Genomic DNA, 26,712 nt, shown 5'->3' with positions numbered 1-26,712 from the left:
GCGTAAGCGTTTTAAGACCACGCTTGACATTTCCAACGGTTTTTATGCCCATAGATTGGATAGTCTTAGCTCCCAATGGACCAGCTTTACCTGCGCCGGGGTCCAATGGGCTATAAGAATAGTCCTGGTATATTTACCGCCCACATAGTCTCTCTTTTGGAGAGGATCGACCCAGATGCTTGCTCGTATGTGGATGACATTTATCTCACAGACGACGAGATTTGGGAGCATCTGTGTCGAGTGAATTCCATAATTTGTACTTTTGCAGACATGGGTTACAAATTTAACTTTGCAAAATCGCACATTGCGGAGTACACAGTGTTGTTCCTGGGCTATGAGCTCTATTATGAAGGTAGAGGTTTGGCTCCTCACTTCTTGGAGAAATGCGCACAACTGCGCGCTCCTACAACACTGAAGAAATTACAGTCTTTACTGGGTTTTTTTTAAATTTCGGGAGAACTTACATTCCGGAATATGCCCAGCGTATCAAGCCTTTGTATGCTCTGATGCAACCAACTTTTACCAAATCATGCTGGCTGCCTGAGCACTCAGCCATCTTGCAATCGTTGCAGGCTGATCTGCTTGCTTCTAAATTTTTACTGACTCGTGATAACCACACTAACCTGGTGATTAGAATTATTCCTAGGACGGTGGGTTTCACGTACCTCACTTTTAATGAAGGAGACACAGTACCTATTGCTTACAAGTCACACTTGTACACTTCGGCTGAAATGCGGTTTTCCACTGTGGAGAAAGTTTTAACGGCTGTGCAGATGGTGATTCTTAAGGAACGTGCTCTGTCACAGGGAAAACGCATGTTGGTTGTTACACCCTGTCCTCATTTGGAGGCAGTTACGAAAGTCAGTGTACCAAATTCTAAAGCTTTGCACCCTCGGTGGATTCAATGGGCTGCATCCTTGACGTCCACGGATGTCACGTTTATTTTTTACGCCTCATTACGGTCGCAGGAGTACCTGCAGTATGAATTCGTTCATCCTGCTCCTCTAGCTATGCGACCTTTGGAGGACTTCCATCTCATCATTTACACTGATGGTTCGGCGCAGGTTGCGCATGGCTCTAAACACGCCTACGTTTCCGCATGCGCCATTGTGGTCGGTAGTGCACACGCAGACTCTAGGTGACTGCACCGCACAATTGGCAGAGCTTTGTGCTCTCTTACTAACGTTGGAGTACGCTGATCCTAGTGTGACTACTCTTATTGTGAGTGATTCTTACTACTGTGTCCAGTCTTACAATGAGAACTTGTTCTTTTGGATTCAGAATGATTTTCGTGATTCCAAGGGTAGCACTATAAAACACAAGATGATCTGGGTTCGAGTGGCTGAGCTTAAGGCTCAGTTGCCACTCGTGTTTGCAATTCATACTCTCGGCCATCAGCGTGTAGGAGTCCATGCTGTCGGTAACTCGCTTGCTGATGAAGCGGCGAAATCTGCATATTTAGTTGCAGCAGTTACATGGTCCTAAAGTAAGATTGATGATGACATCTTGGCGGCTGTTGCTGCCACTGAGAAGGGAAATAAACGTCCTATGGGGTTCCCTTCGAAGTACACATACCACTTAAGTCCCGAAAAGGTTCCTTTTGTGAAAATTCCTGAAGTTGGAGAACGTTTGATTCCCAACTCGGATCGCAGGGCTACGTTGATTACAGCGGCGCATGAAGGTGTGGCGTCTGCGCATGTGGGCGTCTCAGCCACTGTAGCTCAATTACAACAACGTTTCTGGTGGCGGGGACTGTACAAACAGACGCGCGACTATGTCCTTCAATGTGACATTTGCCATCAGATTAAACCTTCGACTGCTGCGCGTCCGCCACAGACACAGTTGTACATATCTAATAAACCGCTAGGTTGTGTTTATTTAGATCACTGCGGTCCTCTTTCCTCTGATACTGCGTATAAGTACATCTTAGTAGCAGTTGATTCATGCACACGCTTTGTATGGGTATGGCCCCATCGCAGCGCTGATTTTCGGACTGTCATAAGAGATTTGCGTGTCTTTGTAGGGATTTTTGCCTGTGGTACCTTCCATTCGGATCAGGGTCCGGCTTTCGCCTCTAAGGTGTATAAAGATGCCATGACTTCGATGGGGGTCCAAGTCAAGTTTTCGTCTCCCTACAGACCTGAGGGTAATAGTGTAGTGGAGCGAATGAACCGTGACTTAAAGCAATCATTGACAGCTCGAGTTATAGGCACTGGCAGAAACTGGCTAGCCCACCTCAATGGCGTGCAGCGTGCACTTAATAATCTCCCTAGAAGGTCTCTGGGTGGGCGGACCCCATACGAAATGCTCTTTGGCATCAAGATGTACGTCCCTGACCTTGATGGTCTAGACTGCGTGACTAGCGCCACAACCTTTGACGTAGATGAACATTGCAATGTTTTACAGGATCTACAAAAGACCAGAGACAGTCTTGCAAAGGAACATTTGCCCTCCACATCGGATGATGCGTTGCAGATCCCGGTAGTTGGCTGGCTACCCCAAGTTGGAGAACTGGTTCGAGAGAAGATCGATAACAAGAAAGAATTTAGACCTTCCTATCGAGCTCCAGTTCCGGTCCTTGGAGTGAAGGGCACAAGAACAGTCATTTTACCACCGCTTCCAGGTCGTAAGGAAAACAGGTTTATCTCAATTGACAATGTCAAGATACACAGAGTGGCCGATTCTTCTTAGTATGACTCCGGCAGTTCCTGTCCTTCCATTGTGAGAAATTCTATTTTGGCTACCGCTTCTAATCCTGAACCTGAAGTGGCCATCGATTTACCTGCAATTTCCAGTCCTTTAATAAGTACTTTGCCTGGTGCAGACCATGATGACATTGATTACACTTACCCCACTGACTTCTCTATGCCGGATCTGCAGACACGTTTGGCCACAGAATCCAGATTTTCATTTGACTCTGTTTCCAATGCCTCGAAGAAGCCCTCACAGTTTGCAGTTTATGCCAGTTTATTTAAAAAACATTTTTTAATTCCCCCTTGGACATATATTTGGCTCGTGCTTTTTTCAATTTACCTTTTTATGTCAATTGGGTTTGTGTTTTATTTTTTTCGGATTGTCAATGGACATTATGTCGAGGAAAGAACATGCATTCGACATCTCAATGGAACTTTGGCCCCACTTTCCTCATCGCATTCTGCACACAGACTGAAAAGAGACTTGACATTTGTTAACATCACTGCTTGGCCTGTCCTTGATGGGATAGTGTGGGATGCCGTTTGATTTCAAATTCATGGCCCTATAGAGGTTGTTAATGTCCCTAATGTGCTTATAGATAACATGGGGGATGTAGTGAAACAAAACATACGTTCTGATGATTGGGATGTTCAGGCCGTAGAGACTTTGTTTTCTGATTTGAAATACTATGCTGCCTTTGATGCTGAAGATTTGTACTTAGAATCTGCTAATTATGGTGATTTATTCTGCCTTCAACATTTTGGCAATCACTTCTTACATAAAACTAGTTCCAGAAGGAACACTGTTAATTATACACAATGGGAGCATTCCCCCGCTCCTAAACAAGGCAGTTCAAGTACTTTTTTGAAAAAGTACACTTATTTTACTGACTTCAATCAGTCTAATCCCGAGTCCTTTTATTTTAAAATGACACAGAAACCAATGTCCAAGGCTAGACTTACCGATACTAAATTACTGTACTCGAAGTCCTTTCTTGATCAGCTGGCTATTGGCGGCTATGAATTGTGGAAGGAAATTATTGAACTTAAATCTGTTTGGGGTTCTAAAAGCTGGCAGGTACAAGGCACAGAGGCTTTGCACCGAGCATGCCTCATCCAAAATCAAATGTTTTTTTTGAATTCTTCTATTTCACAAACAACATGCTTTGGATTGGCTACTTCTAAAAAATTTAATTCTCCTACCATCCCTGAGTTGGAAGAATATTCTGGCTGGAGTAATTTTACTCAGTTTTCCATTACAGAATTGCAGAACCTTTTACTAAATTCATCCTTTAACATATCCAGTATGAATCCAAAAGGTTGGCTGATGTGGCACAGAAGTGCTGATTCATGTCAGCACCGTTTTTTGGGTTTGTCTAATGGCTTTAAGCAGGTCAGACCTGATCCACGTTTTGAAACTGTCCATTCTGTCACGACTTATTCAGTGGGCAAATTATGTCAAAATTGGCTGAAACATTCTACGTTAGCTGCGGTTAAACTGCATCTATCCAAGCTGAATGAAGATGTAGATTTAAATGACTTCATAAAAGGCCCGGCTAGTGGTACATCAAAAAGATGGATATATGCTATTTACAATGAAATCTGGAAGACATCACAGATTGAGGCGGCGACACGCCTTAGAGCTATTGATCAAGCTAATCTAGAAAAAGTGCTTGCAGTGGTCGATAATAGTATTAACATGCTTTCTTCCCGCATTTACACGTTAGATAATATTGTGTCCTCTGTAGTGGATATTGTGCAGGATGAAGTGTCTGTATTGTACCATGGTCAAAATCAATTATGTTCTATCATACAATTTGCGTGGACCCTGCAGACGTTGAAATCTGGCAAGGTGCCATGGACCTACATGAATGTGTCCTCTCTCTTTGCCCCATTTAGTTTAACTGACAAGCAGCGCTTGCTTTCCATGCGAGATGCGTCTTTTTCAATGTTACATATTGAGAGGTTGGAATCCTTGCCTTTCTCTGTGGCAGAGGTCACTGCTGCAACGTGGCTTATCGACGGTTTGATAACGTTACCATTTGCTTTATATGAATTTACAAATTGTATGCGTTATGTTGCTATAGGTCGATATGAACCGTTAGGTAATGCTTTGCTTCATGAAGTCTGGTCCCTCCCATTTACTTATAGATGTTTAAAAGACTGGCAGGAAGTTTATCTGAATGGGGAGGAGTGTACAGAGACACCGGATCACTCCTTAATGTGTAGACACATTCAGTTGCACGGTTCTTGTAACCAGGACCGGCCAAATTTAGCCTGTGTTTGAAAGGAACACCAGTTCCCGCTATAATCCCCACTTTCACTTTACTGGCAAACGGTAGTTATTTACTTTTAAATAATGAGGATTGTTGTGGGTTAATTAAAGGTGTTGCTTATGTGGTAACCGTATCGGAGCGTGTGGTTTGCTGCAAAAATGTACTTTACCCACCCACGCATGGGAAAGGGGATGTTTCCATCTGGCCGCGCATCCCAACCTTGACAGCGGAGTTCAATGGCATAAGTAGAATAAGAGCTCCTTTGTCCCAAAAAGAAGTGGCCTTGAGTTCGGCACGAGAAACATTTGTGCTTCACATAGCTAACACCCGCACAGAGGTTCAGGCCCTTTTAAATACTGATTTGCCATTGCATTTCCGCGAACTGGTTCATTCAATCTTTAACGCGTCCTTCACGACTGGGCTGGCGCACTTTTTTAAGATAGTTAACAGCGGTCTCGTGACTTCATTTGAGAAAATATTTGGGGTCATTCCTGCTTTCTTTCATTCCATTTTTTCAAGTCTGTTTGGTGGATTCCCGGTTTTGCTGGCACTGGCGGCAGGCGTTCTGGTGATATTTTGCTTTATTAAAAATGGATGCCCTTCATGTGCAAGAAACCGCACAGCCCCTCCTGGCACTGTTTCGCAACAGGATGCTTGAATACTATGGCACTTTGCCGCTTGCGATGTTGAGCACGGCATATGGATTATCGTTTCGATTTTCCTATTTTACATGTCCAGCCTGTGTTTCATTGCCTCAGCTGCGATTTTGACTGGGCCCTTGATTTGTGTCTCTGCAAGCCGGTATCTCCTGACGTCGATTTTAATCCCGTCGTTACTCACGAGTTGGTTTGTACTGGCGAAAGGATTATGGCCTTGGCAGCGATGCATGGACTAATGGGTCATTGGAACATTCTCGAAGCAGCGCAAGATTTCTTGGCACATAGCTTTCTTGAGAACCCACCGAGTTGTCCTCTGATGGTGATAGAGGCTCCGGTACTAGAAGAGCACGTATGTTCTTTCCCACTGTTAAATTGGATGGCTGAACTGTTTTCGGATGAAGACGGTGATTTCATGTTAGAGGCTGTTGCTGCATATTTTGCATATTCGCTCTTGCCCTAAAAACTTTCCAACTTCCGGATCACAGACCCTTGTTTTCTACTGACATGACCTTTTCACCTCCCAGACCTATTAGCTTGAGTAAAAGTGAACACTATGTTGACATTTAAAAAATGTTTTTTTAAATTGCTTCATGATAAAAAAAATTCTCCATCGTTTTTTGAACTATAAATATTGCTCATAGTTCTTGAACTCTGCTTTCATGAGGAGGCCCTTATCTTATCTTATCTTATCTTATCCGTGCTCGGATCATGGGGGGTGTCATATAGTTACTGCTTCTCTATACACAGTGTTAAGTTAGCATGAGCTTATTAAATGTTTAAACGCCATTTTTCCTTTTGTTGCTTCTGCACACGACACTTGATTGTTGATTTAGCTTTCAACCTAGAAGAGCGTTGTGATTTACATGAGAATAATATGTTATTGCTCTGATATCAGCTTTGCTTAGTAAACTATGTCTGTACAGAGAGTGCTGAAGTTTCAAGGATAACTCGACACAGAATTGTTGTGAGGTCTGATCTCCGCACCTTCATAGACATAACATAAGTGCAGCTCCTGCCAAATTCTGGCTTTAGGCGTGTTTTATATTGCTTTGGTTGGAGCACACATACACACTTGATGCGGTTCGCATGCAGAGAGTTGGTGGAAGCTGATGTGATCTCTTCATACTAGGATCTTGAGGTATGGGGCCGCCCTGCTAAAACCCAAAGAGACCTTCTTAGATATTAATATAATATGCTAGTTAGGGAGGGTGAGAATTAGGTGTTGTTAACCCTTATTCATTACAGTATTTTAGCATGCTGTCACCTTTTGCTTTCTATGGACTAGTAACTATGCTGATAACTTTGCTTCTGATAATATGTTTCCTTGTATTATCTAAGATACTGTGTTTGAGAAAACGGCATTAGTAAATAAATATTTCAAATATGCACGTGTCCTCATTTACTCCACGTTCTGGTTTGAAATGATTGTATAACGAAAGAGTGCTCATGTGTTCCACGTGACCTGAGGTATTGTAAGTTCATGTTCTGGTTTGTCTAAGCATTGGGAGTTTATTATGACCAATGAGACACTGTAGCTAGCCTGGTAAGGGGATTTTGGGTACTGAGGTGAGTTTTGGGCCACCCTAATTCGCCGAGGTTCCAAATTTCTGTGCACAGTTCTGTAGGAGAACGGAATTCCCGCTACAAGGGGGGACTAGAAGGTCTAGGCATGGTGAGGATGATTCATTGAGCCACGTTTCTGTGAGGATGATTATATCCATTTTTCTGTTGAGGGCGAGGTCGGCGATGTCAGAGACGTGTTTTGGGGCTGAACAAGTTTAAGGAAATCTTTGGAGTTGGCTCAAGATTCTCGGTGTTAGCGGTTAATGATTGAAGGTTATTCAGGTTTATTCCTCTGTGTATTAGATGGGAATTTCTGCTTGAGTTGACTGTGAGAATAGCGTATTCTTCTTTATTTGTGGGAGGGCAAGCCGGAGTTTCATATAGCAGTAGTAGTGTTTGGATTTCATGGTCCGTTATGTTGTTGGGGAGTTTGCATGTGCGCAAGAATCGATTGGTTAGAGGTGGTGGGATAATTTTTATCACCTTGTCGACTGTTGCTAGAGATATTTCAAGATGTTTAAGTGTAGAAAGAGAGTTTTCAGCGAGTTGTAAGATGTTTCTGATTTCTAGGATAACGTTTTATAACTTTCGGGAGGTGACTTAAGGAAGGGTTTGGGTGAGTCTTGATAAGGAGGGGGATAGATGATGGTAGGTGTTGAGAGGGGGGCATTGTTGTTGGTTCTCTTGATAGATCTAGATGAGGGAGCAAATGCGATGCGTGATAAGGGAAGTGAGTTGTTGACGCTTCTTTCATCGGATCTGGGAGGAGGCAGGGGTTGTAGATCTTCCGGAGGTGCTGATGGGGTGGTGGGAGTAGTTAGGTCTTGAGGTACACTGGGTGGGCTGATGCACTGGCTTTTTAAGGCACAGAGAAGATGAGAGTTGTTGATGCTACTTTCACCAGTCCTGGGTGAAGTAGGAGGTCTTTGATCATCAGGAGATGAAGGGGTGGTAGGAGTGGTTAGGTCCTGAAAGAAGCTGGATTGGGGGATGGTGTCGGTTTTAAGGGTGAAGAAGTATTTGTCGAATAGTTATAGGTCCTTGTTAGCTGCTTGAATGAGCACAGTGCCATTTTTATAGGGCGTTATATTCAGTGTAGCTCTCAGGTTTTGCGCGGCTGTCGTTGTACACCTAGTTCTGTAGGGAATATTTTTATGGTCCTGGATATTTAATAGCTTGGAGAAGGCCGATCGACATTTTGCTATTTTTCTTGTGAAAAATATGAGGTTATTGATTATAGTGCCTTTTTGGAATTGAAGGAGGGATCTAGGAATAGGGTATTGGGTTTTTTTCTGAGCAGATGGTGTTTGAAGGTTTTAGAGGCACTTTGATAGATTATGGGGGTATTGAATAGAGTATGCACTGTTACCTTCCGGTATCATGTTTGGTCCAGCCATGCTGTGAAATTCTATTGGACAGTGGGGGAACGACCATAAAACATATAGGTTGAGCTCCGGTCCTCAGATGGTTCTTAGTGAGTGCTAATTCTCCTTCTGTGGGTAGCTGTTTCAAGACGGTTGTTGTTTTGGTGGACGCTGTAGCGAGAAGAAAGCTATCTTAGTGGGTGTAAGCAAATGTCATTTGACTTGGGTGATTTTAATGCTGATTGACATAATAGGAATTAAGAAATAGTCGTTATGAGATGGCTGCCGTTTAGTTGGGGTCCATAACAGGATATTAAATGTCATTTTGCTTGGGTGGTTTTAATGCTGATTGAGATAATAGGAATAAAGAGATAGTTGTAATGAGATGGCTGCCGTTTAGTTGGGATCCATAACAGGAAGACTGCTGATTTGTTGTTGATAATCTAAGATTTAGCCGTTACAAAATGGCTGCAATTTTAGTTACAAGCTTGATGCTGTTTCGGTGTTGATTAGATGATATTCCGCAGTTAACAGATGGCGTATTCTTTTGTGTGGGAACCATTACAAGATGGCTGCGATTAAAGTGGTAGTCGTTGCAAGATGTCTGCCAAATTTGAGAATCTGCAATAGGTACACAATTTGTAACTTGGAAGGGAGCCGTTACAAGATGGCTGCTGTTAGGGTGGTAGCCATTTTAAATGCTGGCTAGGGAAGTAATAGCTTGGAAGAAAAAGGCTTCACACTGCGTGAGATGGCATGTGAGAACAAGGTTTCTCTCAGCAAGCTATAGGGCTGAACTCAGAACTTTGACGCCAATAGCCCTATATCAAGTGTGTTTTTACTCATATATTATCCCGGTGGCACACCTCACTTCAGGGTCAGGCGCCGATTCAGGAGGAGAAGGTGAACTGGGGAAGGCGGGCAGGTGTGACTAAATAAAATAAGTAAATAAATAAATAGGGTATGCCGTCGATGGGGCTCTTCCATGTGATCATGCTATGCTGGTTGCAGCACATTGAAGCGTGCGATGGTAACCAGGACCGCACGGGCCGGAGGCAGAGCAACTGGTAACCAAGTAGAGAACAAACGGCCACGTAGTGAAGATAAAGATGATCCGAGTGGGGCCACTGGCGTCCTTGGTCCGGAAATTTCCTCCCAGACCGGATCAAAGTGCAACCAGGACTGCACAGGTTGGGCTGGAGGTAGCTGGTGGGTCGTGGGGGCCAAGAAAAGAAGCTAAGGTCTGAGTGGGGCTGCTGGCTTCCTCGGGCCAGACCCCACCTCCCGGGACCGTATCACAGGGCACGGCACAATCTCCACTTCCCGAGGCTCGCCGATGCAGCAGGCAGGAACTCCGCAGCTGCAAGGCTCCTGGAGTGAGCCGGTGCGGTGAGCAATCCACCACAGAGGTCCGAAACGGGGTTGTTGGTATCCTCGGGGCAGACTCCGCTTTCTCCCTTGTTCGGCCCAAGGGGTATCTCCAATGCAGCCGCGACTGGAGTTCCCGGGCTGCAATCGGGGAGCGATCGATCAGTCGATTCCTCCAGTGATCTAACCATCAGCTGGGGTTCCTGACCTGGGCGGCAGCAACCGATTGAGGGAGTCTGTGTATCTCCGTTTGAAAGAGGGTCCCCACGATGGCTCCGATGCACAGGGGAGTGAGGTCTTGACCCTGTTTGTTCGCCAATCCAAGGGCAGAGGGCACCGGACTTGGGAAACATCGAGGGTGTCTGCTTCAACCTACTTGCGGTCTCAGTTGGACTCAGCCAATCGATGAGGCTCACTCTGCATACAGTATTTGTAAAGAAGGGGGACCCCTACTAATGATGCATTCACTACTTGTAGGGAAACATATAAGAACTAATTTACAAAACAGTAAGTAGTGAGATATATTGTTAAGCCAATAAACCCAAGAAGAATACTACCTAACTACATAATCACTGTGACATGTAATGAAGGACTGATAAAGTCAACACTTGTTATTGTAGTATAAATTGATATTTTTGTTTTATTTCAATCTTTTTTAACATTTTTGTAGAACATGTTTAGTTTATAAAAATATACATTTTTAAGTTAAAAGGTATGTGATAAACATATTTGTCTTCAGAGTGAAAAAATGAAAAAACAAAGTGAACAACAAAGATGACTCCGATGTTAAAAGGGGGGGCTTGGATGGAATTAGCAAAGCGGTAGATGGAACTCTATGCGCGTTTCGGCATTAGCCTTCTTCGGGAGTCTGTCATTTGCAGTGAAACAATTAGACACAACAATCGAAATTTGAAGGCACACTAATTTGCTGTTGAAATACAATTAGGCAGCTCTGTTGAAGATTAGCTTTTTCTTTACTAGTCTTCTTAGTATCTGATTAACTTTTAATAGGTTTCTTAGTGAGACTTGCTAGTATCGCAGTATTGCTTAAAAAGATGCTGACCGCTCAAACCAGTAGCAAAATGATTATACCTTATCTTATTATACTGTCTCTGCAGAAAACGGGGTGCACTAGTTAGAGACTGCTGCAGTCATATTGTTCAGTAATAGGTAAAATGTAAACTGCTATTGTAGAGAAATGTCCAGCTTGATACGTGTCTGGATGGTTCAAAATATGCCCAACTCTCTAGGTGACTACAGGGACAGCACCGATGTATATAATGTAGGTATGTTGATAAATGGCTCGCAATCGTTGGTCGACTTGTTGTTCGCAAGTTGCCTTCTATCAGCGGGAGTCAGAGCTGGTCTGTCGTGATGTATGCGCCGGCATACAGTCCAGGAACGGATGAGCGAGGTCGGAGGACGTCTTATCCAGAATCTTCATGCAGTAAAGGTACAGCGTCGTTAAATTACTTTTTCCCAAGAAATCTCTTTAACTTGTTTAGTTACATTGCTATTTTGATGGTATTGTAGCTGAAACTCCTCCCACCCCAGTTCATCTTTTCCGATCTGGAGGTGGGCATCAAGTTGGCATTGACCGAACATAAAGATCATTAGGAGAATACCAACTGAAAATGTCCCAGAGAAATTGTGGGCCTTCTCTGTGCAGTGCCTTATGTGCAGTGCAGAGAGCCTTGAATTTAACACCTGACCTAATGGACTGATATTTGGGCGCATCCAGGACTAGTCTGACGGCGGTGTTTTGCACTGCCTGCAGCCTTCTGAGTAGGTTGCTTTGGAGGTTGGTATATAGACCATTACAATAATCCAATTTTGATAAACCCTGAGAGGTCATCACCGTTTTTCTGGTGTTTTTGGGAATAAATGGGAGAATCTTGCCTAAGGTTCTAATGGTAAGGAATAAGGAAGACACAACCTTAGAAACCTGAGACTTAAAATTAAGTTTCTCGCCTATAATGACCCCCAGATTTGTAGCTTTGGCTACTGGTGTGGGAGGGGGGCCAAGGGTGTCTGGCCACAAAGCTGGCAACCACGGTGGAAAAAGGTTTCCAAGCAACACCACCTCAGTTTTGCTTGAGTACAACTTAAAGCAGTGCCTACTCATCTAGTTGCTCAGGGTGATCATACAGGCATGTAGTTTGAGGGACTAATTAACCTCCTTGTCCACTGTCGAAATTACCAACGGAGTGTCGTCTGCATAGGAAGTAGGGATTAGGTAAAAACTTCTAATTAGAGGAGTGAGTTTGGAAACATAAATGTTAAAAAGTGTAGAGCTCAATGAGAAGCCCAGCGGTTCCCCACAAGGCAAGACAAAAGGTGCTGACTTAAAATCGCCCAGGTGTACTGTTTGGGTTCTCTCTGATAAAATCAACGTTACAAGGAAAAGGGCCTTTCCTCCTATATCTATGGGTTTTAATCGTTAAACCAGAAGTGTATGGTCCATGGTATCAAACGCCGGGGATAGGTCGAGCAGAATCAGAGCTGCTGACTCTCCGCCATCCAGTGCAGTGCAAATTTCCTCTGTGGTCTTTATTAGAGCCGTCTCAGTGCTATGACTTGCTCTGAATCCAAACTGACTCTGGTGTAGGATTTGATTGTCTGCAATAAAAGTGTAGAGTTCATCATTTATTATTTTCTCAATCCTTTTCGCAGGCATAGGGAGTCTCGCAATAGTACGGTAATTGGCCGGGTCCGTTATGTTCAAGTTGTTTTTTTTTAGAAGCGGCAATATACAGGCCTGTTTCCACATGGTAGGAAAACGTCCTCGTGAAAGCATCTGATCAAACATGCTAGATAACTGCGAACTAATAAGATGGCTGATGCTTTGTAGGATCCTAGGAGGATATAGCTTTTGAGTTGTTCATTAACATTGAAATAGCTGCTTGGTATGTGGTCAACAGCATGTATTAGAATAGAATATAGGATTCGAATCTCATACACATTGTCAAGAAGTTAACATCTCATTCAGGAGTAATAATAAAAAACACTCACTGACCATAGCATGTCAGCAAAAAACTAAACCTGAAGAAGCCTGTTTTGAAAGACACTTTTTAGTTGGATTTTCTAAATTTTCTAAATACTCAATGGGAGATTCAGCGTGGAAGAGTTGCAAAATATACACTGCTTCGAATACATTTTGGAGGCCAAGTCGGCATAAGTCATGCAGATGTACCACATAAAGTAGAATTTTGACTTTCAGACAGGTAGAAGTGGGTTAACTTTCGTAATTTCGTCCTGGCAGACTGTTATGTCCCGTTCTTAAGGAGATTGGCACTGACGCGCCTCCAGCTGGCGGGACAGAGGGATCTAGACGCACGGCTCACAGTGGAGGAGATACTCGAGGTGCTGTGGGAATAGGGTGATCAAAGCGCTAAAGTGATCAGTGACGTTCTGAAACACTCTGCCTCTCTCCCTCATTGGCAGGCTGGTGGTGTCTAAGATGGTGGTTCTACCACATTGCCTGTACGTGCTCCAAAACTAATTGTGCAATATCCCCATGCAAGTGTTCAAGCAATTGAACTCAGTAGTGGTACCCTTTACTGGGCTGGCCTTCGCAGTAAAGTTGCCTTGAACACTTTAACCCAGTTGTATGAGGAGGGCGACTGGAAGCCCCCAGGTTGGATTTGTATTACTATGGCTTACATATTTAAATGTCCTGCCGACGACACAACTTCTGGATAAAATGCTCACTTGTGGTTCTTGGCGTCGACTTATCTCTCTCCTTTATAATGCCATAAGCGTCAACAGAGTGGGCCCTCCACCGAGAGCTCAGGCAGCATAGGATGGGGATGTGCCGGAAACCTTTAGCGAGAAGAAGTGGAAAGCAATAAATACACTCACACATACTGTATCTTGCAATACCTGCTTAAAGTTGATACATTTTTACTACTTACACCACACATATATGACCCCAGTGAAACTGCCCTGTATCGACATGAACCGCTCAGATGCGTGCCCTCGATGCATCGCAGAAAGGGTGGATTTTTTGCATCTAGCATGGGGATGCCCTGAGGTGTATTCAATTCTGGACCCGGGTGGTGGAATTAGTGAAAGGGGGTCCAGGCTTTCGGGAGGATACACTGCTTACTTTTGACATATTACAAAAGCCAAGAAGCGCAAGATGGCTTATAAACTCTTGCAACACATCCTGGTTTTAGCAATGCGCAGGGTAGCAGTAACATGAATGGAAAAGCGTACCACCACAGTAGGGATGTGCGTGAGTGGACTTTGGCTGAGGAGACCCACATGAAGGCCAGTAGGGGGGATGAAAAATTAGAAGAGGATCTTGGGACGTGGAGGGAGTTATACAATTTGTTGTTAAACCCTGATGCAAATCTAAGTGGTCAACATGTCTCGGATGCAAGTGAATGTACAACTGAGGAGGATTTGAGCTGATATCTCTGATATTTTAATGACAAGCTTTTTGACACAAGATAACTGGTAATGCAATCGTGATAATGTACTACCTACACATTTTGCACTTCTCCGTGGATCCCATCTCACCGCAGGGTTTGTAATTGTATACCTATTGTGACTTTATTAAAAAAAGATGAATAAAGGTTATTAAAAAACTTTCAGCATTTAAGCAAGCGCTGCACTGTATGTAGAAAACGGTAAACATCACTTACAACAAAACTTTTACAACGCACTACCATTACAACGCGGTCATTACAACGCAAACTATTACAACGCATTGCACTGGGGGCGCTCTAGGATAGGGAATAAGTTTAATTTACTATCCAACACCTTCCCTAGTGTCCACGGGGACTGGAGTTGGAATAGTAAATTAAACTATTCACTATCCAGCACCCAAAAGCGCTATGCGTTGTAATGGTATGCGATGTAAAAACCGCGTTGTAAAGGCAGGCGTTGTAATAGCCTGCGTTGTAACATCATACATCCGTAGAAAACACTAAAGCAGGCACAGGTGCCACTTTACCAGAGACTCTTCATAGTCTGAATTGGATGTGTCTAAGTAGTTACTGCCCTACTTGATGCATGAGTCAAGTTGACTTGAACACCTATTCGATCTCTGCTCTTTCCAATGATATACATTTGATTAATTGTTGTCCAATTTCAGTAATTTGATGTCAGTTTTCTAATATCTAGTAAGTGCGACATACATATTGTTGTCTAACCACCTTTCTGTATTACTATATTTGGAACATTTTGTAAAATCTGGATTTGATTATAACACAAGTTGTGACATATTAATGTATTTAGTAAAACTTAACTCCCAGTCACGCCTTGTTTGAAAGTTGGCGAGGGCTCTCATTAACACAGTATGTGAGATACTGAATGACTCAGTCATTGAGCTAGTTAAGGGGGGAATACAGGAAATTGATGAGTGCAAAGTTTCTTTTCAGGTTATGAATCTTTATCCAAAGCATGCCATATTGGTGGGAAGATGTATTGCTTTGTAAGTATGCTACTGAAGTGTCATCATACATTACTCCTTGTTTAACACTGTTAAAGTATATAGTGGGTAGTGTATACTGGTTTTTCACATTTTATACATTTATAAGTGTGATTTTGTAAATTTGTAATGATTAGTAATATCCTTTAATTTATGCAAATAATGTAATGTTGAATTTCATGTTTCAGATAATGTAATGTGTGATGTTATAAAGATCGCAAGTGCCACCTGAGCGAGGTTTTTTCTGTCTTTTTAGATGTTGGCTGTAAGCTGTATTTAACTCACATCCAGCAAATATATTAACTCAATTATTTTCTAGTTAATTCTTTTATGAGTGTGTAGCCATTTTCAGGCCTCGTTTATAAACGGATTTAGATATTTATTGTCAACCTTTTGTATCCTACATAGACATAGACTGGACTGTATATCTGCTCCTTGCTCTTAATTTGCCGCCTTCCCTTGTCTGTCTCAGTTCCCTCCTCCTGATTTGATGGTTCCCTTTCTTATTCTTGTGTTCGTCACACCCAAGAAGAATTTCAGTCTCACCATGTTTTGATTGGATGACTTGTATCTGTCCACTGCTGAGGTCATGGATGGCATTGTAAGATGGGCTGTTTTCTCTCCTGCTCTCTGTCTTTACTTGTCGTCCGTGCTTTCCATTCGTTCCTTGCCCCTTCCTACTTTATTCAAAATGTAGTCCTAATCCCCGCTAAGAGACCCTTGCCATTTGCTCCATCTGCCTCCTGCTGCTGCATCAGTGAGTGACCACCTTTGAATGCTTTTCCTTCCATTTCAAAATGAATGCCAGTCAGGCACACAATTGCCACCTTGAAAAGCTTTCTAATTTACATTCAACTCACATTTCATGATGGCCATTGCACATACATGAGTGTGCACACAGCTGTCATCTAGGTGTGCTTTTAAAATGAAAAACAATCCAAATGGTCACCATATGTGTGTATGCAAGGTAGCCATCTTGAAATGCCTTTTCTTAGGCTTTAAGAAAATCTATCCCATGATGGTTGCCATACATGCTCACACACTGCATCATTTGGATACAAAAACAATCATTGGCAAATCCAGTAGTCTGCAGTGCAGTGCATTTTCACAAGTGAGACCCATTGGCTTTGCCTGTGTTTGTTTTGGTATTGGATGGATAAATATCAGTTTACATCTGATCTGTATTGTGAGTACTGAGCTAAGCTGTTCCATCTAAACGAAAACCTTAAGCAATGTTACGCTTTCATGAAATGCTGTAGTTTAGTTGAGGATATATAACTAGCACATAAATGTCACTCACATGTCTCAATGTTGAAGCACATAAGCAGCTAGTTACCAGGAATTGAGCAGGATTACTTAAAAAGAACAGGTCTTACATTTCCAGATGATCTTAGATTCCCAGCAGACTGGCAGTATAAACTGTTTGAAGCAGCACATACTTAAGTAAATCAATTTAAGTTAAGACTTTGAACATATATGGATATATATTGTATTTTTTGAGCAATCACTTCTCCTTTTAGTTGCTTCATATAATTTTAAATATAATTGAATTTCAGTGTCAGACCTTAATACCCTGAGCTACCTAAACAATTGTCTTGCTTCCCTTAAATGTATGCAAACCATAACTCTTTGTCTTTTCCCGCTTCTTTTTTAGAAAGATCAAAATGCATGTCTACACCAACAACAAAGTAACCAGGATATATAACGTAATTGGTACAATCAGAGGATCTGTAGAGCCAGGTCAGTTGCACTTCATTCTCCCACAGTTGTCCTGACACAGCCAGGTCTTTACAACCACTGAATGTTGCAAGGTTGGCCTGTAAATTGTATTTAACAGGGTTGGCCTTTGACTTTTATATTACTATGTAGGGCCTGATTTCGATTTTCGCAGATGGGTTACTCCGTCACAAAAGTGATGGATATCCCATTCACCGTATTACAAGTGTATTATATCCAATGCCACTTGTAATACAGCGTACAGGATAGCCAAGTGACATTGGATATAATGCACTTGTGATGCGGCAAATGGGATATTCATCACATTTGTGGCGAAGTAACCCATCTGTCGAACTCTAAATCAGGCCCATAGTTTGAGGACCAGCAGGTGAGCCGGTCCCCAAAGTCTTTTAGACAGCCAAACCCCATGGCATTTGCTCTCTTTAATTAATTATGGTCAGTCTACCCTTGAGAACAATGTAAAAATGAAAATGCTCTGCCGAACAGTACAGTAATTGATAATCTACATGCCATCTCCTTGCACCAAGCCAACTCCATATCAACATGCTTTTACTTACAGGTAGCCTCAGAGAGGATGAATGTGTTGATCATTGCTCGTATCACTAACTTGTCCCAGCATTGATTGAAGCCTGCTCCTGCTTTTGTCTGAGGACTAGAACAGGAACAGGCTGTGACAGCTTAGCATTGCAATGTTAGTCTTCACATACGTGCATCCGGTGACCGGACTGTCTGTAACACCAACTAGTCTGGGGTCAGTGAACGTTAGCCCTTCTGCAAAACAAGCTTGGGGACTCCTATTTTTTTTTTTTTTAGTAGTAGAACACAACCAGAGGGGGGACTAACTTTGAAATGCACAGCCGCTGTGGAGTGGAGTGCTAGGAAGAACTGCAACATCAGGAAGGCGCTGCAGCACTATCACTCATTGGGCCGTGCCCACTGTCTCATTCTGTGTGAGTCTCTGCAAAGAATGAGATAGTGGGCACGGCCCAATGAGTGATATTGCTGCAGCGCCTTCCTGATGTTGCAGTTCTTCCTAGCACTCCACTCCACAGCGGCTGAGGGTGGCAATGAACCTTAATCAAGAAAGTGATATATTATTTTTTCATTTATTTGAACCTTTGTCAAGCACAGCATCCACCCAGCTTAGCGCTATCAAATTGTCTTTCTACCCTGAGTTTTCTCTAGGATATTGCAGATCCGGTAGCTGTTTTATGCTTCGGCTAAGTAGGAAAAAGCCATGTCTTCAGGTTTCTGCTAATGCTGAGCAGATTTGTGTTTATTCTCAGGGTAATTGGTAGCTTATTCCAGATTTGTGCTGCCGTCACTTGAAAGGATCTCCCAGCGATCCTTGTCTTTTAAAACTAGGCACACAGACCAGGCTGTCTGAAGACAATCTTAGGGACCGCAATGATTTATAATAATATCATTTCTTTTGTATGTAAATGACCCATTGCTGTGCTGCCCCATGGGAGCAGCACCTACACTGCTTGCTTGGCTGTCTCCCCAGTCTGAGTATGGCATCAAGGCCTCTCATACCATCTTTTATTCAATCAGGTTTGAAGGAGTCAAGTTTGAAGACTGGGAGCAGGGGCATCACAAAAGGGGTCAGAGCAGGCATTGAGCACCAAAGCCCTGATTCCTAATTACGTGGGAGTTCAAATGGGGCTAGATAACTGATGGCGAGCTTTCTTCTTTATTCAAGGACATATTTTGTTTTATATTTACAACTAAAAACCCAAAGAGACCAAGGATCAATCTTTCTAGCAGCATATGGCTTGTATTTTCAGTTCAACGTAATAAAAGTCACTGGCGGCTGGTGACAATTGAAGGTGGAGCGGCGTAAAATTATTGTCGTACTGTACTGTGGCGAACAAGCGTAGCAAGCGAGCCCGAGCAAACTTTGGGGGGGGGGGGGTGTTCTCTCCCAGAGCAAAGTTTGAAAAAAGAGTGGACAAATGGTGCATTTTCAAGTAAATTTGAGGCAGCAGGAAGGTTAATGAAGCAATAATATTCAATTATTTATCATTTAAGAAATTGCCAATTTTTATGAGCTATAGAGGACAATCTTTGTGAATGCTGATGTAATCATTTGCCCATATACAGCACAGCTTATGTACGTGTCTAACTTAATTTTGTTTTAAGCTGCTGTTCTTCTTCGATCTTGGAGTGGAAACATTCCTACTCTAACAATCTTTGGCTGGCAGCTGGGGAAAGTGGCGGTATTTGCAATCATGTAGGCAGACATACAAAACATTTTTTGAATTGCAGGCCAGAATTATTGCACTGGGGTGTCATGCTCTTGACGGCCTGGTTCGACGCACCATTATGCCATCCTGGAACAGGCTGCCCTTTCTTCCCCAACTGCAACCCAATGTTTCATTTAATGAAATTTTGATCTATCAGCGAACTATCCGTGTCTGTGAATTATTTTCATTGTCCGGTTCTGCTGTGTGCTGTTTTGGCCAACAATGGCAACATTGATTTTAGAATCCGTGAATTGGGTGCGCAAAACAAATTGTGAACAAAAGGCACCTCCTATCAGCGGCGGTGCACAGTGGTCCTATCTGAATGCGCACATCCTTGCTGAAAGAAAGATGCGTTGAAGTACGGAATACTGAATGAGGAGAGGGGTGCGTGTGTTCATTGCTTTCACATGTGCGTAAGCTCACAGCAATGAAGGACAGAATACTGCATGAGGCTAGAGGCGAAGGGCGCTTGTGTTCACTGGTATGGAGGACGGTACACTGCATGCACCTAGAGGCGAAGGGTGCGTGTGTTCATTGCTTCTTCCACACTTACGCCTGTACACTTCTATGAAGGACGGAACGGTAAAGGCGAAGGCTGCGTGTGTTCACTGCTTCCTCACCTGTGCCTGTACACTGCTATGAAGTACGGAATACTGCATGATCCTAGAAGTGAGGGGTGTGCGTGTTCACTGCTTCCTCGGGTGCATGCACTGCTATGTATGGAGAGAATGCTGCATAAGTGCGGAGAGGTAAAATGTGTATATACTGCTTTGTCACATGTGAGAGGAGTGTGTGGCAGAACTCGATCCGAAGGTATTGGAGCGCAGCCTGTACCTTCCTCGGAACTGATTGAAGTCAGGCTCATTAAAACTGCTTTGACTATCATTCACGCTATGATACTGCTGACATTACTAGCTTTGTGAGAAGAGCTCAGCTAGCATATAGCAGTAGGCCTCCTTGCAGCCAGGACCGGACCGGAGCATTCACTAAGTGCACTTCACATACGCCAGCGAGACACTCACGGAAGAAGCGAGTATTCTTTCTTTTTTGCGAGTGTCTACTTACTGCTCATTGGATGTCAGGAAGGGCTGGGAAGGAGTCAGTGAGTCAGTCTCCTTCCTAGACTCTTCCCCAGCCCCTCACAATGTCCGACCAACAGTGAGTAGAAAGATAAGAGGGTGGAGCTCATGACTTTCCAGTATAATCAACGGAAGAGTGTAGGTTCATAAAAGATAAAAGAGCAAGGAACAGAGTGTGCAAATCAATTGGATTTGTATAGAAGGCCCTCACTCACCAACATGGTTGGTGACATGCTTCATCATTGGGCCCCACCGGGTGAAGCCGAATGCCTCCCCGCTGTGCTACAACGCCAGATTTACTGCGGAGCTGGTTTGTTGTGAAAGTAGTTGTGAGTGTGGTGAATATAAAAAATGACCAGATTGTGTCTTACTAGAAAAGTTTATTAGGTAGCCAATCTGACATATTAAAAATTATGTGTAGGGAAATTTACCAAATAAATTGTTTGGCTATTTCCACTTAAAGTGGGGTCAACATGTTTCTGCCCTTGTCGTTTAATTTACTGGGCATTCGTCAGGACCAAGGGAAAGTGTACCTCGGCGGTATGGGCACGCTAAGGCCCACCCTAACCTGAGGACGTGAAATTTAAAAAGCTGTGAAAAATGTGTGTAAACAAACCAACAGGTTTGTGGGGTTACCTCTAAATGAGAGGAGCCCGTTGGATCTGAAAATACAAATTTAACAAGACAAACATATAAAACACAAAACACATAATCAGTGCATTGGCTTAGGAGGTTTGCTCGTAAATAAACCATGCTTAAAGAAAGTGCTCTGGTGAGAAGCCTCGAGGAGGTTTACCAGAAAACTTGACGCCCATTGGGCTAAGTTTGCGCACGATAAGACCCCTTTATTATTATTATTATTATTATTATTATTATTATTATTATTATTACTGTAATCGTATTTTACAGTGGTGGAGGTTCTAGCCGAGGAAATGGAGGCTGGTGATGGTACATGCATCAAGAAACGTTTCGTATACACTATGACACCTGCACTCCTACTCGGGCGTTTAGAGGTAATGGTGGTGTTGGTTTGTAGATCAATTGACCCTCGAATGAGTCCAGCCAGCCAGAGATATGTGGCTATAACCCGACATCTTCATGCACCGAACACGTATAAAAAAGAACAAAATAAAATAAACACTCACTTGTTATGTGAGCGATCCACGCCCCATGGGTCTCGGGAGGGGGGTGGAGGCGAAAGTGGCACACCCTACAAAGGAAACGGAGGACAACAAAGCCACAGACAGATAAGAATCGGTTAAAAGTGAGCCATCGTGGGAGCACGTTTACTTAGCTTGTAGTTGTGAAGGAAGGACTCACGCCCGCAACGCCAGTCACCCGTTCTGAACCTGTCTTCTCCCTCTGACCGGACCCCGTGGATAGTATGGCTGGGTCCGCGATCATTAATGAAGGCAGTGGACGGTGCCGGCAGGGGCGTGGTTCCCAGCGTACAATCCCGGAAGTGAGGGAAAAAGCTCCAATCGGTTTAGTGCCAGGTGTCTGTGGGAGCTAGAGCGCTGACTCTAAGGCAAATGGTCTCGCAAATGCTCTTTGTACACAGAATAGTAGATTGAAAGAAAATCTAATAAGTTCAAAGAAAAAATCTAAAGCGGGACAACACTAAGTTATTAGTGGGAGATCTGTCAATGTATCAAGGCTACTATAATTAGATGCGTGTTGTCACGAGGTGAACAATAAAGTTACATTGAAAAGGCGTGGCTGAGCGAGTCTAGCGGTAACCAGGGCGACCGGTTAGATTGTGTGGGTCAGCTCCTGCAAAGATCTCAATAAACACAGTATGATATTCAAGGGTTTAACTGTGTATTCTGTTCTTACTTAAAAACGTTTTTATGATTGTCGCAAGGCGTACAATAAATTGAAGGGCGCGGCTGAGCAAGTCTAACGGTAACCAAGGCGACCAGTTAGACTATGATGTAAAGAGGCAAAAAGGGGGGGCAACACACTAAGTTGGTAAGTTGAAAAAGGAAGAACGGCAGACACTGGAGTGTGAAGGTTGAAAGGCGAACCAAGGTTTGTTTCCTGTGGGCCATGGTAGTTAGAGCATGACTCTGCTCAGTCTGATAGTTGGATAGATTTGGTCAGACTAGGCAGTAGGGTCAGAAAAAGACTACTTTATGCATGTGGGTGTATGGACTCGGTCTGGAAGAAATGAGTCCGTACTGGGTGCTATTCAGTGGTGTATCAATGCAGCTGTCAAACAGGAAGTCATGCAGAGGGCTGTAGTCTTGGTGATGCATAGGTTAAAATAATTCAGATCTTGTTTTTTTCTAGAACTAGAACAGGATGAGCGGGAAAGACATCATTTCAGTTTTCCAAAACTGATGCCAACGGTATCTCGTCGTTCAGACCATTGATGTGGTCCCCAGCCGGTAGACCCATCATTGTTCTTTTTCGAACAGTGTGTTGGCGATATTTTTACCTGTACACACCTGTTCGATGACGGTTCATTGTAGGTCATTAGTGGTATGCTTAGCTTGGAGAAAGTGTTCACTCATTTTAGTTGTGATCTTGTGACACCTGATGTTGCTGCGGTGTTCACAGATTCTCTGCTTAATATTGCGAGTCGTCATGCCCACATATCGTAGGCAGCATGGACATGTGATCAGGTAAACCACGTTGATTGAATTACAATTTGTGTGGACTCGTTGGGTCCATTGTTTGCCTGGTTCCAGCGTAAGCTGGTTGGTGTGTGTGGTTAGGTGGCATACACTGCAATTCGAGCAGGGGTAGTGACCAGTCACTCGTGGTAACCCCCATGTGCCTGTCACTGATCTCTCCAAAGTGGGATTTTTGTTAGGGGGACGTGTGTGGACTAGTGAGTCTTTTAGGCTCCACCCTTTCTTGAAAGAGAAAAGGGGTTTGTTCCAGCTTTTTTTGTTACTTGTGATGATGTTCCAGTTCTTGTTAATAGATTTTCTCATTGCATTTGAGAAACTACTGTATGTGGTGACACATGTAAGGGGTATTTCTTGAGGTTCCCTTATGTTGTCTTCCAAAAGGGCTTCTCTGGGTTGATTTCGGGCCCTCTTGTAACCTTTGTTGAGAATGTTGGTGGGGTTTCCTCTTGACTTGAGTTTTGACGTTAGATCGGAGGCTTGTTCTCGGTAGTCCTTTACATTGCTGCAGTTTCTTCTGATCCTTAAATATTGGCCATATGGCAGGTTTTCCCTGAGGGTCCTCGAGTGGAAGCTCGAGAATTCCAGGAGGTTGTTTTTAGCAGTCGGTTTATAGTGTGTCCTTGTGGTTCGGCTGGTGCCTGTTACTGTAATTACGACGTCCAAGAAAACCACTTCTTCTTAGCTGCTGCAGTGGGTGAACTTCAAATTCGGGTCAAGGGTGTTTATCCAGTTGAAGAATTGCTCCAGTAGTAATTCGTCGTCCTTCCATATGAGGAGGACGTCATCTATATATCGCCTCCACAGTCTTATGGAGGTGAAGTAGCGGCCATTGGTGGTCAAAATGTGTTTTGCCTCAAAGTCGTGGGCATACAATCCGGCCAACCTCTGGGCAAAAGTACTGCCCATCGATGTTCCGGTGCTTTGGAGGTATCGTTTTCCTTTGTATTCGAAGAAGTTCTTTTTTAAGGCTATTGTTGCACATTCCAAAATGAAGTTTTTGGGGGTTTGGTATTCCCAAGGCACTGAGTCCAGGGCTGATCCCAGGACCTTGAGGGTGTCATCTTGCAGGATTCTAGTATAAAGACTTTCTATGTCTAATGTTACTAGGGTACATGACTTTCCTCCAAGCCTGCCCCAACCACTACTACCTTGAATGTGCTTCTGTCCTGCCCCCAACCATTGAAACAAATGGCACCGAGTTGGCCACGCCCAGGTCCACAAACATATCGCCCTAGAGCTGATCAAACCACTGGCACTGAAAGAGGCCACACCTCTTCAATTACACAAGCACTCTCACTTGTGCCTCAGGGGCGAGTGAAAATCTCGATCGGCACAGGCACAGCTGCATGCTCTATAACGAAAAAAAACACAGCTCGTGCCTGATGGAGCAGCCAGTCCTTTCACTGGACTGCTTGTGAGTTTTATCCTTCTCCTCTTTCTCTCCTTCTCTTTGTGTGGCAGAGCACCGCCCCTTTTGCCCACATGCACCAACCGCCCCTGATGAAAGTGCATAATCTGCAAAGAGATCGACTGGAACTTCTGTATTGCCTATTTCTGAGACTTCAAGGTCAGACTCAGTAATCTACAATATAATTTAAATATAGGCTGAATAAAACTGGAGCCAGACACACCCTTGTTGGACTCCTTTATTGAATTCAAAACTATCACTGCATTTGCTTTTGAGACCCTAGTGAACTCTGGGAGCATTGTGTAGTGATGATGTCCACGCTGATAATGATTTAAAGATGTTTATTTGTAGTTAAATGGATAAGATGGTAATAACGTCCCACCAGGAACATCTAACATGATGCTCAGCCCAGTGCCAACTGTAATCTCCAGCCCCACAGAACCCCAACATTCTACATTACATCATAGCTGGAACATTCTACAAGCTGGGGTAGAGAAAAGGATTTAACATGCAATGCATTAATGGGGTACCAGAATACTACATTTCCCCTTTCGTCCGAATAGAAAACAACAGAGAAAGAACAAAGATCAAAAAGAACTACGTTAAGAAAGAACCAAAGAAGATACAACAAACAGAAGAATAAAACCCATCCTCCTTTAAAATAGAAAAATGAATAAGACAGGCAAATATACAATAACCTATCCACTCTCCTTTCAACAACAGAAGAAAGATAAGAAAACAGCAGAAAGGAAGACGAAAATTGAAAATACCAACGGCTAAACGACATGCACACCTACTGGCCAGACAGGAATGCAAGACGGATAGACACAAGTATAAAAATCCAAGATAGTGTTCAAAGTCCAACCCTCAATTATATGTGGTAAAGAATTACAACATGAGAGTGAGAACAATATAAATACAAGAGAAAACAGATAATATCTGTAACATCAAAAGAAGACAAAATTACCTATTTTCTCACCAAAAAGTTAAATATAAGCATGTAGAAAAACAATTACAATGAAGAAGAAGTATGTAGACTACGTCTACATACTTAAAACCCAACAAAGTCCCTTAGAGCTAAAAAAATGGGACTTAGACCTAAAAAAAAAATTATTAGAAACTTAGGTGGGACTAACACCCCCTAAACAGGTGGGACTGACACCCCCTAAACATGGGATAATCAGAATATGATCCATTGTAGCGTATAAGTGGGACTCAAACCCCCTAAAATTTTTTTTATGAATGAGCCTGTAGTCAGGAAAACCACAAACTTTAAAAATAGGATATGGGACTTAAAACCCACCCCTAAGGACTATGGGACTGTAACCCATTCCTACAGACAAAAACACACAGTGTCAACGTAGGTGGGACTAACACCCCCTAAACGCCAAGTATATGGGACTAACACCCAATACTAATTACATAGGTGGGACTGGAACCCCCTAGATACACACACCAGATAAAAACAAGTCGTAGTGTAACATAAGCAAATGTAAAAGGAAAAGTGAGAGTGAGACATAAGAAATGTAAAAGCTGCTAGACCTACAAACATGAGGGGAAAGTAATCAGTGAAAAGGTGTGCACTACCTCCACTGAATAACAAATGTAAGGAAACCAGCTCCTAAACAATAAATCCCCTTAGTAAAAGTACTAGCGCCAAGAAAAAAAAACTAGCCATAAAAACAAACTTTTCATCACACTCACTAAGCTTAGCACATGTAAAAACTGACCCAGTGCGCTTACAATGTACCTGAAGAATTATGTATGGTACACAAAACAGCAAGAAAACATGAAAAATCTCCAATCACAAGTCCTGTGCTACAAAAGGACGCTAGATGGCAGTGTAACATAAAATTGTGAAAGAATAAGTGCTTCGAGAAATAGATTGAACATCTACGACACAAATGAAATATAATTTCCTACAGACATAAAAACCACACCAGACGTTTCCTGTTTACTGTTTTTTTTTTTTTTTTAATTCATAGTTCACGTGCCCTTCGGAATTAATCCTGAAGTCTGACCTTGTTTCCTGTGTGCTGGTAAATATCCAAAGCAAAGTTAAAAAGGCACTCCGTATCTTATGAGCTGCTACGACATTTATCCAAAACGATTTTCCTCCACAATAAATCTCGGCTACCTCAGTGCTGCTGCGACGTTTTTCCACAGCACTTTTCTCTCAGATGGTCTCTCAGCAACGTCAACGTCACTTCCAACTTGCTGCAGTCCTATTTTGCTCTCACTGC

The 26,712-nt window shown here is 43.1% G+C and overlaps 1 protein-coding gene across 1 annotated transcript in view; it reads left to right on the top strand.

The window, feature by feature from the left end:
• Positions 1 to 26,712, top strand: part of LOC144773916 (N-acetylated-alpha-linked acidic dipeptidase 2-like) — a 696,330-nt gene that overhangs the window by 308,149 nt on the left and 361,469 nt on the right. The window contains exon 10 of the mRNA XM_078658978.1: positions 17,015 to 17,100. Within this exon, the coding sequence (XP_078515104.1) occupies positions 17,015 to 17,100 (86 nt within the window). The remainder of the gene's footprint in view (positions 1 to 17,014; positions 17,101 to 26,712) is intronic.

This window comes from Lissotriton helveticus, chromosome 8 (assembly GCF_964261635.1).
Source record: "Lissotriton helveticus chromosome 8, aLisHel1.1, whole genome shotgun sequence".
Lineage (NCBI taxonomy): Eukaryota > Metazoa > Chordata > Amphibia > Caudata > Salamandridae > Lissotriton > Lissotriton helveticus.
The sequence above is the reverse complement of the archived record's forward strand: the minus strand, read 5'-3'. Positions and strand labels throughout refer to the sequence as shown.